Source organism: Limanda limanda, chromosome 2, assembly GCF_963576545.1.
Source record: "Limanda limanda chromosome 2, fLimLim1.1, whole genome shotgun sequence".
Lineage (NCBI taxonomy): Eukaryota > Metazoa > Chordata > Actinopteri > Pleuronectiformes > Pleuronectidae > Limanda > Limanda limanda.
Genome location: NC_083637.1, coordinates 31,127,656 through 31,145,128, shown reverse-complemented (window position 1 = coordinate 31,145,128; position 17,473 = coordinate 31,127,656). Strand labels below are relative to the sequence as shown.

The 17,473-nt window shown below is 40.7% G+C and overlaps 1 protein-coding gene across 1 annotated transcript in view; it reads left to right on the top strand.

Moving 5' to 3' along the window:
- Positions 1-17,473, top strand: part of patl1 (PAT1 homolog 1, processing body mRNA decay factor) — a 29,590-nt gene that overhangs the window by 9,535 nt on the left and 2,582 nt on the right. Inside the window, exons 6-17 of the mRNA XM_061089309.1 lie at positions 2,752-2,832; positions 6,280-6,480; positions 6,866-6,967; positions 7,460-7,546; positions 8,776-8,996; positions 9,959-10,103; positions 11,286-11,403; positions 11,507-11,604; positions 12,135-12,194; positions 12,294-12,439; positions 12,557-12,716; positions 15,840-15,965. Of these exons, the coding sequence (XP_060945292.1) occupies positions 2,752-2,832; positions 6,280-6,480; positions 6,866-6,967; positions 7,460-7,546; positions 8,776-8,996; positions 9,959-10,103; positions 11,286-11,403; positions 11,507-11,604; positions 12,135-12,194; positions 12,294-12,439; positions 12,557-12,716; positions 15,840-15,965 (1,545 nt within the window). The remainder of the gene's footprint in view (positions 1-2,751; positions 2,833-6,279; positions 6,481-6,865; positions 6,968-7,459; positions 7,547-8,775; positions 8,997-9,958; positions 10,104-11,285; positions 11,404-11,506; positions 11,605-12,134; positions 12,195-12,293; positions 12,440-12,556; positions 12,717-15,839; positions 15,966-17,473) is intronic.

Below are 17,473 nucleotides of genomic sequence, written 5' to 3'. Positions count from 1 at the left end.
ATCTCACTTCACTTCTTAAATTAATTATGTATGTTATTTGTATTTGTGAAAACCAAATGTGTTTTTTATCCAGTCGGAGAGGCTTCAAATATGGCCAATGATGGTGCGTTTGTGTGTGACAGTGTGGGTGTGTCGACATGAAAGAGTGAGCGGAATCAGAAAGGGGCTGAATCATATCACTCACATGTGTTGCCTAGTGTTCATATTGTTGCGGTGGCCACAAACAAATCCGTGTTTGAACTGGCCACAATGCATTTGCATTTTAACAGCAAAAAGAATGTGGCCACTTGCTTTCTCGAACACCTTCGAGTGATCAGATCACAGGATGCATTGAAGACACAAATGGGTGTGTTCAGACTTGTACTTAGAGCTGACCGGTTGTGTTTCGATCACTCGGGACATGTCAATACCAGGTCTGAACAGGGTTAACCGACTGTCATTAGCTGCTTTCAGACATGCAATGAACTCTGGAGGAGGTGTACGTATGATCTAGTGTTGCACGGTATACAGATACTAGAAAGGTATCGCACTATCAAGCCGTTAAAAAACGTTACCATACCTTATTTTATTAGTGTATTGGTACTTTATGGAGCACAGGGGCAGGGGAATGGCTGCATAAATATCGGTACTATACAGTATGAAGCTGTGCATCTTCCGCTCCTGCAAGTATTTCACAATTTAAACAAATAAATGGATTCAGTCAACAGAAACGCTGGAGTGCTTTTATTGGACAGACAAACATCGAAACTGTGCTGAAACATACTTTTCTCTGTTTTGCTCTAAACCGCGGTGAAAAAAACCCGGCAAGACGCGAACCCTGAAAGGGCAGCACGGCTGAACTGCAGCCAGTGTAGTCCGGGTGTGATTTTTTTTTTAAAAATTAGCTGTGTATTTCCTGTGTGTGCAATGCTTTGCTTTCACTCCATGCAGGCGAACCTGCAGTGCCTCCCTGTAGCCCAGTGATTCTCAAACTGTGTGGCGGAGGCATAACAGGTCCAGGAGGCGGAAATGGGAGGCGGAACTAATATTATAGCCGAAGTAATGTTTTGACGTCCGCATCTCTTTAACCGCGGTGCAGTAAACAATCGCTCTTTTGCCGTATCCAGGGGACGGCTTCAGCCCTTCTGCAGTGGCTCCCTGTACAGTGTTGTGCATGACGCGCATAGTCACAAGAGACATTGTGCAAAAACCAGGTTGAAAAGAAAGTATGATGAAGCCTGTCTTGCTCTTGGGTTCACAGTCAATATGGTAGGACGTGAGGAGAGACCAGTGTGTAGTTTATGTCTGAAGACTCTATGAGACCCAACAAATTAAGAAGTCACTTATAAACAGTACACCCCAGTCAACTGCATTTGTTCTTTTTGGTTGAGCTTTATCATCTTAGTAACAAAGTGATTATAATTGAATTAATTTTTTCTCTATTATTGAAAAAGTACAGACTGATGGAGGAATGTAGTGATAAATGTCACCTAAAGTACTTCAATTAAGTTAAATTTAAGCAAAGTTATGGCACTATTTTTTGAAAAAGTGACAAATGTCACAAAAAGTTGTTTGGAAAAGGTTTTTCATTTGTACATCAGAAATTCCTGAAAGTAATGTGGATTTAATGTTCATGTGAATGTTATGTAAATATACATGTTAAACTTGGCCCATTTTGTTGGGGCAGGGGAGCGGGTGGGGCATGAAAAATATTCGAGCTCCAAAGTGGGGCATGAGAGAAAAAGTTTGAGAGCCACTGCTGTAGCCCGATGCTATAAAAGGAAGGCTATTGTCACAAACCCACCTACATGCATACAAACAAATAAGAAAACACTTGACAGATAAATTACAATTTTATTGAGCATGGAAATAATTAACATTCAGTAAATTACATTGTCTCATCTCATCGTTGACATTGTATGTCTGTCATTTCAGCTAAAACCCAGGATTAGCCTGCACACTACTGGTAGCCTAAACTAATAGCCCTCTGCCAAGCTGCGAAAGCAACCTAGGAGTTTTTCAAGGCAAAGAAGTGGAATATTCTACAATGGCAGAGTCAATCAAATCGAGCTTGCATTCCACTTGCTTAAGACAATTAAGACAGAAAAACAAACAACAACTGAAGACAGCTGCAGTCAAGGCCTGGCAAACCATCACAAAGGAGGAAACCCAGCATCTGGTGATGTTCATGGCTTCCAGACTTCAGGCAGTCATCGCCTGCGAAGAATGAACATTTTATTTAGGATTATATTAATTTTTCCAATTAGTTAAGTTCCCTTGAAAGGAGGGGATTATGTATGAAAATTGTTGCGATTCTTAAACCCTTCCTCCAATTGTGATGTAAATACCCTCAATTTTAAGCTGAAAGTCTGCACTTCAATAGAATCAAGATTATTTCATTTCAAATCCATTTTGGTAGAATATAGGGCCAAAAATATGAAAATTGTGTCGCTGTCCAAATATTTCTGGACCTAACTGTAATCTCTTGATAAATAATTTAACACTGTCTGTCACTCACTTATGTTAACACTGTTCTCTTACTGGTCCCACTACATGAATTGACATATCTTTCATACAAAGTGTTTTGGTATGTTTTTTTTTACATCAGTGTTTTTCTACAATGTTGAACATCATACTATCAGATTTATTGTATTTTATATAACTGTTGTGCCAAATAAAAAAACTTCACTGCTTTAACAATAATTTAAAATTAATTTGTGTAAAATCCTTTTGTTTAACTTGACTTTGGCTTGATTTCTTTCTCACTCTCAGATGAACTCTCACAGTATCTGGGAGAACAATATGGGGTTCGGGCCCGTCAGTGTCACCCCAGGACTTGTCACGCACATGGAGGTGAGGGTCACTCACTCCTCTATTTCTTCTTCATCACTGTCTTATTGAATGTCTTTTCCTCAGCTTGTGTTTCAAGGCTTGACATGTGAATTTTCTCCCCAGTGAAATATTACAGTTTTTCTCGATTGCTTAAGCACGAGTTTCAAAACAGAGCCCGGTGTTTCAAAACACTACACACAATTAGCACAACCACACACCCAATCAGCAGAACACCTCAGATCCTTTGTAAAATGAAACACTCTTGTAAAAACTATACACTAATTTATCAAAACCATATTTTTTTACCATATGAAACACACATGCTTCATATGACTTAATTTTAGCAATTCCAGTTCTCAGTGATTAGAGTCCTGTAAGTAAGGTACACAGAGAAAGTGCAAATATACAATAAATTCACCAAACACTACACAAGACCAATGCTGCAGTCTCATGAAAATAGATTTTATTTCTCTCCATATTCCCAAATCAGTCAACTTTGAGAATCAAAACAAAACATGTCCCAGTTTTCATGCTACTACAGGAGTGTGCATAACACTGTAAGCTCAGCAAATATCAGACTAGCAGAAAATTCTGTATCCAGTTCAGGTTTCAATGAGGACTACCTGAGCCTGGGGCCAGAGATCGTAAACCCTCCACCGCCATGCAGAGAAAAGCTCTTTGATTGGGTTTAGAAAGGGAGAGTATGGTGGAAGGTATAGTGCTGTAAACTGTGGATGGTGTTGAAACCAGTTCTGGACCAGAGCAGTGGAATGACACATTGTCCCAGATGACAGTGTATTGCATCTGGTGCATGTGGTTTACTGCTGTGACAATGTTTTGCAATCGCTCCAAAAATGTGAGAATGTGAGGTGTATTGTAAGTAGGGCTGCAACTAACGACTATTCTGATAGTCGATTAGTCACCGATTATTGAAACGATTAATCGACTAATCGGATTATGAATGACACAAATTCTCAATTGCTCTTATTTAGCAAGCAGCTTTTAAATTTAGCTTGAGGTTGTTCGAGGCATGTGATGACTGAAAATAAAGGAAATAAATATTGATACTTCATTAAAAAAAAATGTCTTTTAATAAACTTTGTTTCATATAAGGGTACTGTTGACACAAAAGCAAAGACAAATCAAGTTTTTGTCCATTTAAAAGCAAGGACAGGCAAAGTGCTAATAAAACAAATAAATTAAAAATCAAGTATTCATTTTTCCTGTTAACAAAAATGACAGGGAAAGTAACAGCAATAAAAACATCAACAAACGAAACTAGTCTTCTTCTGACTAAATAATTGTGATTAAAACAAGACGTTTGTCAGGCAATAGGATAACATAACGCTTTTAAACTCGTTAATAAAAAGTTTAAACCATATTTTTGTAATGGATGCTAGAATCCTGCGCGCAGATATATACGTGTATATATAACATCTGACAGAGGCGAGTCCGCATCGTCTCCGTTACGATGTCACACGTGCCTCCTCCTCCTCACATGCGCGTGTCCTGCTTCCATGGAGAGCAGGTCCGCTGTACAGATACTGCAGGTAGATTTTCTCGGGCCATGTTAATAGTGAAGTTCTCCCGAACTTTTTACTTCCTGGTGCGCGACTGCGCGCGGCAGCGGACGCCGACATTGGTTCATGTTTCGTCGCTATTGCACATGCGCGACTTTCAGAGATAGGAAGGAAGCGAGATGGCTCACTCCTCAGGTACTTCCACCAGCACCTCCGGTAAAACGCCGTTTAGTTCCGCTGCGCGGCACGAGAAACACGCGCTATGACGTCACCAACGAATCATCGACGGGTTAATTCGTCGGCGACTATTTTGGTCATCGATTTTTGTCGACGACGTCGACTAATCGTTGCACCCCTAATTGTAAGGGCCCATATTGGAGGAGTACGCCATTCTGTGTAATGGCAGTGGAAAGGGTGATGTAACCCCCACGTTGCCCTGGGACACTGATTATAGCCCCGTGGCCAATGGTATTTCTGCGTCTCCTTCTTGCATTTGTCAGGTCTCCCCTGCCTCATCTATATATATATGAATTCATGCAGGATTTCCTCAGCATCCATCTGTAAAACTCTCCGAAATACAGTGAAGACAAGATTGTGTAGTTCAGCATAGGTCTGGTATACGGTACATTTACATTATAAAGGTTACATGTGCACTATGCAACATCACAGTGCTAAAGTGAACAATACATCCCTCCACATATTAATGCCGCAGCCTTCTCCTCCTCCGTGGATTCCCCCTCACTCTTTTTCTTTTTTGAGCACAAGCTCCATTTTGGTTGAACACAGGTGAACTCAGCTGCTGCATTTGTATAGTGCTTAAACCTAATTAGTGTATCTACAATTAAGAAATCATGTGTTTGCGCACCTGATGGCTGTGTTTAACCAATTGGCTCATAGGGGGAGTCATTTGACAGTCAGTGCTTAAGAATTGCAAGGAAGTGACATCTTGGTATACTTCTGTGTCTAATGTACACAAGTGTGTTTAATGTTTTGCAGATCACTGTGTGTATTGTTTTGCAAAAAGTGTGAAGCTGACATTGTGCTTATAGTGGTGCATATCTGGGCCCATGTTTTGCTCCTTGAGTGTAAGGTTTTGATAATTGTGTTATACTTTTGATTTTAGTGTTTATGCAATCGGAAAAAAATTTAGGGGCACAAAGGAAAATGTACCAAATATTTTGTTTTTCCTTGAGAGTACATGTTAGAGGAGACATTATATAAATACATTCTAGAAAAATTTAGGTTTTTAATTGTCTGCCTCAAGCAGTTTCTCACCAAGCTTTTTTAGGCCCTGATCCTCATCTCAGTCCTTTCATGAAGTTATCTGCTGTTTTTGATCGTTAGAGGGAGATTAAATTAAAATTCAAGGATTATTGTTAATTATATTCTTGTGACGCCTTGTGTTAGATCAGCAAGGCTAAAATATGCAATTAACTTTAGAGGACAAATTCCAGGACCAGCTTCCAAGAACAAAATCATCACTGTCGTGATTTCTTGTTCAGGTTGGGGGAATTTATGTTTTGTTTTTTTAATCTGAGGAGAATCCTTCAGGTCCTGGAGAGAAAGCTACAGTGTCTTCCTGCATGATGGCTACCTCAAGATCAGCTTGCTAATCATTGGGAAGTGAAAGGACTTTAAGGCGATTAAATACGTTTTTCATTACACTGCTGTTTGCTGCGGTGTTTTGAACAGTAAATAAAAGCCTTATGAAATTGTTGATACATTTCTAGCATACGGTTATTTTAAGGTTAATTGCCATTTGATTTTTACATTCAAGACTTGTTTTGTTTTTTATTTTTTATTTGATTGACAATTCAAATGAGAAACAATAGTTTAATAACAGTTTTTGTCTTGCATTGTGTTTAAAATATGATGTGCATTACTGTATTTACAGTATCCCATTTTATATTTTTCTCATGTTAAATTCACCACCTTCTTTCTCTTGCAGGATAGTCCACTAATGTCTATCATCAAAGAGGTGGGCCTTCCTAAGTTACCTCCTCGGGGTAGGAATGATGAAGGACTGGATTTGTCAGAGAGGGTACCACCACCTCGGTGTTCTTCCCCTGTGATTGGTTCCCCTCCGGTGAGGGCCGTGCCTATTGGGACCCCGCCCAAACAGCCAATGAGCCACAGTCTAAATCATCAGGTATGAAGACAACTGTTACGCTAATACTGAAAATAGTCTCTGTCACCCCTTCCTTTTTATTAAGTAAAGTAAATCTCATGTCCTTTTGCAAAGTATGAAATATGGTATCTAGTTGGTGAAGTCCATTAGCCCCATCATGGGGGCCAAGGCCACATTTCATTGTGACGAGAGAATGATACGGAAGCTCATTCTGAGTCACTCAAGCATGACGTTTCTGACTTAGAGGAACCATAACAAATCGCGGGAGATGTATTTTTCCAGAGTTTTGGGGGCGGTAGACATGCCAGATACCCAAATTAATGTGTAGAAGCACTACAAAAGTGGAATTTTCATAATATGTCCCCTTTAACTATACATGTGTGCACGCCTCTATCTGTATGTGTAGGCGCATCATCCCACAGCAGTTCATGTGAGAGCCCCGGTCCAGCACAGATACCCTCCTCCTTTTCCTGAGCGTCTGTCACCCAACACCCTCCTCAACTTAGCTGTAAGTTTTCCCTTTATCCTCTGTCCCTCCTTTCCTCAGTTATTCAGCTCTGTGTGAACATGAAATCCTATAATGTGCTCAACATGTCCTTGAAGTTTTAATGGCACAACCCGAGTCATTTTGTAATGATAAACTGTGCTTATTGCATCACAGAGCTTTTCATAGTGTTCATGTTGTGTTTTTCTTATATTTTATCGGTTGCTGATTTACAGTGACTTGTAAGAAGACCTTCCTCGTGTCTCTGCTGGTAGTCACGGGCATTGCTCTCTGCACATATCCCTCAGTAAAATGAAAAAAGTCAATTTTTTATTTTTACACTGTCTTTTTGATTTTATTTAAGAAGAATTTCGTGTAATTTAAAAAACTAATTTCCCAAGATTTCACCCTTTTTCTTTTCTAAATAAAGAGAAAAAATGAGGGTAACAAACTTACAATCTTATTTATTCCAAGTTATACTGAGCTATTAAGTTTAAATCTACTGATTATGCCCAGAACTCTCCGCTGTGTCGCAGCCCCTTCCCTCCTGGAGTTGTCCCAGTTCTGTCTCAGATTCAACGGGCCAAGCTGCTCAACTCTCAAGTTAGTATCAAACACAACCTCACAGCCTTTCCAGACTGGTGATGTGCTACTGACTCACTATTTAGATTTACATGACAACTCTGGAAACGGAATAACAAAACTTGTAATGATTCTTCCTGAGAAATGTGATGAAATGCAGAAGTAATGGAATACTGAAGACTAAAATAATTGTGCAAGAGAAAAACTACTAAATAAAATTCTACGAAAGCACCACAAGAATGAAGGTGGGCTTTATTTTCCTAAAATACACATGGAATGACTGCTCTACTATTTTAGAGAACTGAAAGAGTAGACAAAATGAGAAGCTTATTCACCTCAATTCCAAAATGAAAAATCATAACAAATCCAGCCAAAATTGTGTCTTATTAGCTGTTGACTGGCTAGGGTTTGTACCATCTCACTAAATTATGTTAAACTGATAACCCCACATGAAAGGTAGAACTTGGCAGATTAAGAAACTGCTTCTCAATCAGGAAAGACCCAAATTTGCTGTAGACGAGTCAATTCGTGAGATGTCTAGGGTCTATGAATAATGTGATGGAAATCTGGAGATACAAGAGGCTGGAAACACCAAAGTTATCTACGTGTAACTAATAAGGGGCTTTCTGCGAGAAGATCAACACAGGGAGTCACAAAGATCTCACAGTGAAGATGCAGGACAGTCAAATACATGATCTTATATAGGAGGACTAAAGCTATCTCTCTCAGCCAATCCAGACTGGTTCTGAAGGTGCAGGGAGAGAGCTATCTAAACACAGACAACTGATTTACATGCGTTTCCTTTTGAGATAAGCACACATACATTCAGTTATTTGGGGGTTTAAAGGGTCCAACAGTTTTCAGGTACATACACAGTTCAGACTATTAAGACAGTCCAGGTCATAAACTATTTGAACAGTTTGTATATGTATGTAGAAAGGTCATAAATGCCTTTAGACAGAGCTACAAAAACTTACTTTCCAACTACAACATAGGTTTCACACAGTTAATTTTCCATTATAATAGCAGCCATTCTTTAGGTGAAGGTGGTTAAGAGCGTAGTTGTGAATGGCATTGACTGCGGCCTCGACGTAAAAACCAGGTAAGGCCAGCTGAAGGTCGTCCCCTTCTTGAACTTGTACTGTAGACTTTATAACTGACACAGGATTCTCAGTAATTAAGTAGTTCACATCTGAATCACAAGTCCCCCTCTCACACTCTTCATCGTCTTGGTATGTGTCTCTCTCCAGGTGGCTGGTTTCGTCCATGGCGGGCCACCCCCTCCTTTGTTACCAGGTGGTGGAGTTTTCAGGCCATTTTTCGGGGGCCCTCCTCCTCCACATGGTCACCGAATGGGCCCACTGCCCCCTCATTGTCCCCCTAACCACACGGCACCCATCCGCCACAACACCACCCACCTCCACCCTCAGCACAGACGCATGCTCACCCAGCGCATGCAGAGCCGAGGAGGGTAAGTGTGTTTTTGTAGCTCGAGCTGCAGTGTCACACATCACTGTATCACCATCAAAAAGCAAATGTGATTCTCAACACACCCCTGAGCAGGTGAAACATGTTACACTCAACTTGAAAACTTTTAGTACAATAAGGTGCACAGCCTGGCCACAGCACCACCAAGTCTGGGTCAGGCACCTAGAGAGCCATGCACAGCTCCACTAAGTCCACTTACCATGTGAAAAGTGTATTTTTACAGTTTTTAGCAACTCTGTCAGAAATGTACTGCTCCCCTCTGTGTCTCTATCATTCCTGCTGCGCACTGCGCCAACCGCATCAAGCCAAACCAAGCGCTCTCTGACATCTCTTCCAGCTCCATACATCGCCTGAAAGAGAGATAGAGAAAAAGAGTGAGAGGGATGGCGTGCTGCTCTGAAGAAAGATTTCACTGATTTAGAAAAATATCTATCATTATTTGATGATCACTGTTGATATTTAGGCACCATTTCAAACAATTTAACATTTAAATAATGGGGCGTGTGTGTCTGTGTGTGTACCAGGTTCTGAGACTATCATTAATAAACTACGCATTTCTTTTATATAATCGAACGCTCGCAGAGATGAATTTGACTCCGGACAAATGTGAACTAAACTCCACAGTAGAATTTTGTCTTAAGGAGGCGGCACAAGATCTGACGGAGCTGCTTTGCGATTCTCTCTCTTCTCTTTTTCCGACAATGATACATTGAGGGAAAAACCTGCCAATATTCAGAATATCTTTTAATATATTATCACTGGCAGTAGGGCTTCACCTGATTGGCCAAATGTATTGACATGCAGAGCGTGAATGCATGGCACAAGGAGCACCATTTATTGTAGTTCAAGCAGTCTTTCACGATATGTATACATCACGCATGTTGATATTGCGATGATAATACATTTTCTATATATTGTGCAGCCTTAATCTCTGCCTCGTTGCAGGGATCGTGGCAGGACTGGAGGGGACCGGCACAGCAGGGACCCCTACAGTAATCTGATGACTCAGAAGGAGAAAGAGTGGGTAACAAAGATCCAGATGATGCAACTGCAGAGTACTGACCCTTACCTTGATGACTACTACTATCAGGTCAGTTACTCACTTAGGTGCCCTTTAAATGGCTTTAATGATTTGTATATAACCTCAGTGAGTTAAGTGCAAATATTATTAAGGGCTTTAACTAACCGTTATCACCCCCAAAGAGGTGATGGGGGTGAAAATGTTTTCTGTTTGAGTTTGTTTGTCTGTCTGTTAGTTAGCAGGATTACACAAACTTTAATGGACATTGTACCACAAAGTTTAGTGGAAGGATTTGGTATGGGTCAGACAAGAACCCAATCAATTTATTGCAGATTCAGGAATATTCTTTCACGTCAACATTTTCTTTGTGCGTTTCCCCTGCGTTATGTGCTTCTTTTTTGTCTTATCAGATCAATAATAAGAAAAGGCAAAAAGGCAAAAATCCGTGTATCATTCGCTCTTTTCATATTCAATTACAAACCCAAAATTGGAAAATTAATAAGTAAGTCATTATTTTGTTATTCATTTATGAATCTGAAACAAAAAAAAGGGTTTCAGCCATCTGTACGTAACGCTGCACCGATGAGCACCTACATGTATTGTACAAATATAATATCTAAATCAAGTTCGGACCGTGACTCGTTTTTTTAATTTCCTGTTTTTGATCTGAGCAAAAAATCAAAACTACGGAAAAAAAAGATTAATAAATGAATGAACGAAATAATGACTTGTTTTTTTTAATTTCAGATTTGACCAATGTACTTCTTTTATTTGATCTTATAAATGGAAAAACGGTAACACTAGTTGTGGGTTGTGGTTAACTGTGATATTTCATGGATCATGCATCTTGATGAAAAAAATCAGGCCTGTTTTTCCCTGAGCCTTATTGGACATTTTCAGATTGCTTGTTTTTTCAGAACAACACTCCAAAGTATGTGAATGGGTGTTAAGTGCCTGTATGGTTGGTGTGATAATTTATCCCTATTCAGTTTGGCCCTGATACTGATACTGCTCTGTTGTTAATCTGAAATTAACCTACTCAGAATGATCAGATGTGAGGATTTGCTGTAATAAACATCCCCTGTTTGACATTTTAATGAACTAGATGGTAGTTTAATTAAAAGATTACTGTCATAAATCCATTATAATTGAGTTTTAACAATAATGTAAACAATCATACCTTGCTAGTCCTGTACTCAGTTTTAACATTGGATGAGAATGTTGAGTGTTTGTGTGTGTGTGTGACATTAGAATTACTATGAAAAGATGGAGAAACGGCAGGAAAGAGAGAGAGACAGCAGCAAGAAGGAATACACCACCAAACTCATCACACCACAGGTTGCTAAGGTTGAACACACCTACAGACCAGGTAAATGACAACAGAGCACACCAGAATATATTCTCTCCATATAACATCACCCACATGGACACTTGAAACCTGTATTGAATCTTGCCTGGTATTGTGTCAAAAGTTCAGTTTGCAGGATCTCTGGGTAAACTGACGGTCTCTAGTGTCAACAACCCCCGCAAGATGATTGATGCTGTGGTGACCACTCGCACAGACGACGAGGTCAGTTTGCATATGAACTGGTTTTATTTTATTTTGAAGTAATTAAGTCAGTGTTCTACAGTTTTTGTGTGGAGGTTTGGGGCAGGGGCATTTGCTGTACATGTTAATAAATATATATGCAGATTGATTCAGTTAAGTATAACTGCAGCATCTAAGGATATGTCATTGTAAAACCCCAACTTCGCTTGGATATTATGGGTTGGAATATGTAGGCTTTCAATTCGATTTCCATTCAGAGGGCTACGATTCAATGATAAAAAGATTATTGATGCATCTTATCTTGATACTATTATGCATTTCTTGATTGGATTTTATCACTGACTACTTGAGGTGTACATCTTTACTTGCTTCATGATTTGTGCTTTAAAAAAGTATTTTAAACTGTTACTGTCATTACCAGTGGTCTGTAATTTACAAAATAAAGTTGATAAGGTCTTCTGCCTTGGCAGCATTGAGGTAGTACTGTGGCCCTAATTAAAAACTTAAAAGTTTTGCTGCTCACTCCTGTCTACCTGTCTGTCTGCCTTAAGGAGAAAAGAGAGAAGCAGGTTTGGAATAAGAGGCGACAGATCCTGTACACTGTGGAGAAGGTATGAGACTGGCTGTGCATGTAGAGACGGATACAACCCTAGATCCTAAATACACCTCTGTGACCCATTTCTGTCCCTGTATCCCACCCTGTCCTCCAGATGTACAGTTTGCTGCTGGAGGTTCAAGACTTTGAGAAACGTTTTCTCCAGGCCCCAGAGGAGGACAGGGAGGCTCTGCTGGAGCAGCATAAAACCAACACAGTGCAGCTGTGCAACTCTCTGCGAGAGAAGGAGTGGGATGATAGGTAGGATGGAGGGATAGATTAAACATAAGTATAAGAACACCTGACTACAAGAGCTGCACATTGAAGTAATTATATGTGAATCTACACACTAACTATTTTTCTATTCCTCTTGATAAGAGTAAGTGATGAGCAATGTGTGATGATCATGTCAGTGAGGAAGGGCAAGCGGCTCATATCCAGGCTCCTCCCCTTCCTGCCCTCACCCCAGGCCACCGCCATTGTCATGGCGATTGCACGCAACCTTCCTGCCCTGGCCAAGAAGGACAAGCAGGACCAGGTAATTATTTCAAGATGTTCATCTTAATGCTCCTCAAAGACAACAACATTCCTTAAATTTGATTGGTTATGGTGGAAAAGTGTTTCTGCTATACCCTTAATGTTCATGTTTCATCTCACAACAGTGTATACATTTTAATGACACTATGCCAGTGACAGCCAGCCCGTACCAATAGACCCTGATGGAATTTTCTTAATATTTGATACTTGCACTTAAAGTTAGAATGAATAGATCTTGGTCGTCAAAGGTCAGTCACTTCCTGTTTTTGTGAATGAATGCATTTCACTTATTTGGACTCTTGGATGAACTTTTTAAAATATAAATGAATCAAATGTTATTTGTATAGCCCATATTCACAAATCACAATTCGTCTCATAGGGCTTTAACATGGTGTGACATCCTCTGTCCAAAACCCTCAACAAGAGTAAGGAAAAACTACTAAAAACCCTTTTAACAGATAAAAATACGTTGAAACCTCAGAGACACACATGTGAGGGATCCCTCTCCCAGGATGGACAGAAGTGCAATAGATGTCAAGTATAGGAAAACATCATTGCGATTCAAGTTTTTAGCAGCATTGATGAGGGTAAACATTTGGAAGGATAACTTCAATACTACTGTATGTCAACCAACTGCAATCATAGTCTATGGTCAGCAGCCAGCAAGATCATGATCCAGCATCAAAATGGGATCCACTATAGTCCACAGTCATTGTCCACTGCCGCTTATTAGGATCCATCATCAGCCGCCGCCTCGGCCACCACCATCCGATGGCCAAAAAAATATGAAGGTGAAGGGTCAACGATTCGAATGTACAACGATGCATCAATGCAATTCAATTGATCACATCCTCAATTTTCTTTATTACTTCAAGGGGCTTGCTTTTTTATCAATTAATACAATTAGTAATATGATTTTTAGAAAGTGCTTTAAAAATATTATTGACTGTTACTGCTATTAAGTGTGCTGTAATTAACAAAATGAATAAATAAAAAAAATAGGACTACAACAGTAAGTCTATGACTTTGGTCAGTGTTATCCACACTGATTTGACATTCAATCAGTTAAGACTTGTGTGCTGCCCCACCTGGCCCCCCCCTTAGCAGCGCCACTGCACTGGGGTGCATTACTCCTCTAATAATAACAAAAATAACTTAATTTGTATAGCACTTATCTAAACAAGGTTACTAAGTGTTTCACACAAAAAAATCCATGGCAAAATGGGGACTGAATTATATTAACAGGAGTTCAGTTCAATTTTAAGAGCCAGATCATAAAATAAAAAGGTCAAGACTTTAAATTCATAGAGAGACCCAACAGGTCCCACAATGAGCAGCACTTTGGCGACTGTGGAGAGAAAATACTGAAAGAAAACTAGCAGAACCAGACTCAATGTGGGTGGCCATCTGCCTCGACCAGCTGGGTTGTTCTAATCACTAACACGTAGAACTGATCTTTATTAAAAAAAAACTGCTGAATTCATATTAATGCTTTTGGAAAAACGGGGCGTTGCTTCTTCTGCAACAATGAAGTTAAAACATTGCGTTACATCATAACCTGTGGGAAGAACTTCTCTTCTGTCCCCAGCCTTTATGTTTGTGTGTGTCTGCTGGTCCCTGTTGCTATTCACACAAACTGATAATCATGTGTATTAAGTTATTAATCAAGGATGCTGGATCATGAATCTGTATCGTTCCGGTCACTTTAACACTGATGTCCTTGCTGTGCGTGTCATGTTACCTCTTGTACTGTTAGTGTTGTCACGATACCAAAATTATGACTTCGATACTATACCTGCCAAAATATCACGATACTCGATACTTTCGTTACGATACCACAAATACGATACGATACCACAACCACGATATGATACTGGTATATTTATCTATGATAGTAATAAATAAAACATCTGTAGGGTTCCCTTTTTTACCAGCTTGTTCCTGCCCAACTTTTTGAACACTTAACAAATGGTATTCATATTAGTATTAGCCTACAGCAAGATATTAATGAAAACTACATGGTGATTATATACGGCTATGCAGGCCTATTGTCCGTATCTGACTATATGACTACATAGTTATTTCCACAAGAGTTACATTATTTTACAGATGTGTGTTTGAGGTGAAAAAAAAGTAAAAACATGCCACCTGAGCGAGTGAGTGGGGGCGGGGCTCCGGGGCCTGTGTGTGTGCGTTGCCTGGGCGCGGGCGAGCAAACGCACACACACACACGCCCGCTCCTGTTTTTTCATGCTGGTCTGATACGATGCTGATTTGACAAATGAACGTGACGTTCCCGTTCAACATATGAACACTGCACTGGGAGCACTGCAGAGGGGCTGAGGAGCCGCGGGCTGAGACCCCCCCCCCCCCCACCCCCCGGCTCCGGAGAAACAACGACTTGTTTTGCTGCTCCGCAGTGAAAGAGATGCGGACGTCAAAGCATTAGTTCTCGCATCCCCCCCCCCTCCGGTTCGCTCGCTCCACCTGTCATGTCTCCGCATGTTGCGCCACACAGTTTGAGAGAGAATCACTTCCAACAAGCCGAGGACGGTCGGCTCGGCCATGTCTCCCCTCCTCGCTGTGAGTGAGGACTGCCTGTTGCATGTGTGAGAGCTGGGTAGCCCCGCCCCTCGCAGTCAATGCATGCAGACAGCGGGACAGGGAGCGGAGCAGAGAGTGCGCTCTCTTTGCCTGCTATTATAATAAAGTACCGGTACTAAAAATATGCTAAACCGTATCGTTTTTAACGTAAGGCTACCGCGGTACCTTTCTAGTACCGGTACACCGTGCAACACTAAGTACTGTACGTATCCTAGTGACGTCTGATAAGTGTTGGTTTATATTGTTAGTGTAAAGTGACCGCAGGTCAGCGGAGGAGTGAGGAGGAAGCAGACTCCGATACAGTACATGATGACTGGACCTTTAATGTGTGTCTGTCTTGATCCTGAAGCACTGTGGTTATAATTATTCAGCAATGGGACGCTAAAACAATGTATGTACCAGAAAACATGAATCAATTTTGTTCTTTCGCTGCATTGATGCACAGTTGTCCATCTAAGAATCCAGAAATGTTCAGAACACATTGTTAACCTCTTCCACTCTCTGTGTGTGTCCGTTCCAGGTGCTTTGCTGGTTAGTGGAGCCCCTTTCTGCTGTGATCCAATCACTCTCTAGCTCCGCCATCACGGACCTGCTCCAGGAGCTTCAAGGCAGCGAGGGCCAACTGGCCACAGTACTGCATAACAAGGTACACACAGCAACTCAATAACTTGAGAGCAAAGAAGAAAGAACAATGACCCTCTGGTCAGACTGATAAATAAACCTGTTTCTATATGTTGTCCGGTGATTAAGCCTAACTATTGGTTTAAATGTTGCAATGCAACCTCTGCAGCCAACCTCCACAGGTCAAACCCTTGCCCTCCAGTCATGTTATTTAGCCTCAGATGCCATGTCTGTATACCGCAGCCTTTTCCTCTCTTTTGCTTTATCAACATTACCCAGGGTGCTGTCAATTGTACGAAGTGGACGACATGCAGGGTGTTGGACCAGAGTCTGTTTTCAGGATGGTAGTTACAATTTGTGTGGGTGGGTGGGGGGGGGGGCTATAAGCTAAATATTTCCAAGTCTCGGGGTTGCTCAGCGGAGGAGACCCTCTCTGTCCCTGTTCCTCTTCTCGGACCAATGTTGTCCGTGGAACTCCACTCAATGTTCTGGATGGCAAGGCATTGGTAGCAATTATCTTTGTTTCAATTGTGGCTGGCAGGCATCTGAGTACTTAGTTGTGTCTCCACATTTACCTACCCTGGTAGAGACCTACTTTACAACCAGTGAGGATGGGTCTGAGGGTAGCTGGAGTTGAGCATAGTAGGATGGATCTTCATTTAGCCACCACTGTAGGTTTTTGGATGAGGGAAGGACATCATAGGTTGCTTTAAGCAGGAAGCCGGTCCTCCTTGCTTCCATTTCCCACAGACTGAGCCTGGAGCGGCAGAAACGTTGACTATGTCTGCATCTTTTTTAATATTTTCATTGCTCTATTTGTCAGTGAAACTCTGACAATCTCATCAAGGGGGGCATTATTCAAGCAGTCATTGTCTGAAAGGCAGCATTACTACTTTTTTGCAGGCTAAGGGCACTGAACAAACAAACTACATTTCCCATAATGCATTTTGCGTTTATCAGAGAATTGCAATGAATTTCACATGTAACATGTCTTGAAAACTATGACATATAAATCGTGCTCAAATCTCATCCGGCTCCAAAGTAGGCTGCCGGCAAATATCCCACATTGGCAAAGGGGTATATACACATATGTCACATCCGATCTAAATGGAGACGGAATTTGTTCACCAACACTGCCTGCATGGTTAAAGATGCCATGAAAGTGATGACTGAACTTATCATTTTTATAATTTGTCAATTTAATAATCATAAAGAAGACTAAATACTTGGAAACAACAGTGATCATGTCATTGCTCACGAGTCACTTGACAGATGTCCCTCAGAAGACAGAATAAGAAGGAAAAAAAAGATTTCCAAGCGTGTTAATTGTTTATTTTGTTGTTCCAAGAAAAAAAAAGGAACATTTTAACAGCATTACAAATTGGATACTGCCCAACCTCGCACTGCAAACCAATGAGACCTGATTACAGTCCATTCTCAAGACTACAGAATGACTCAACACCTGTTTTGCATGAGAAATAAAGACATACTTGAGGCGTCTTGTTGACTTGATTTTGAAGTAGCTATTAACCA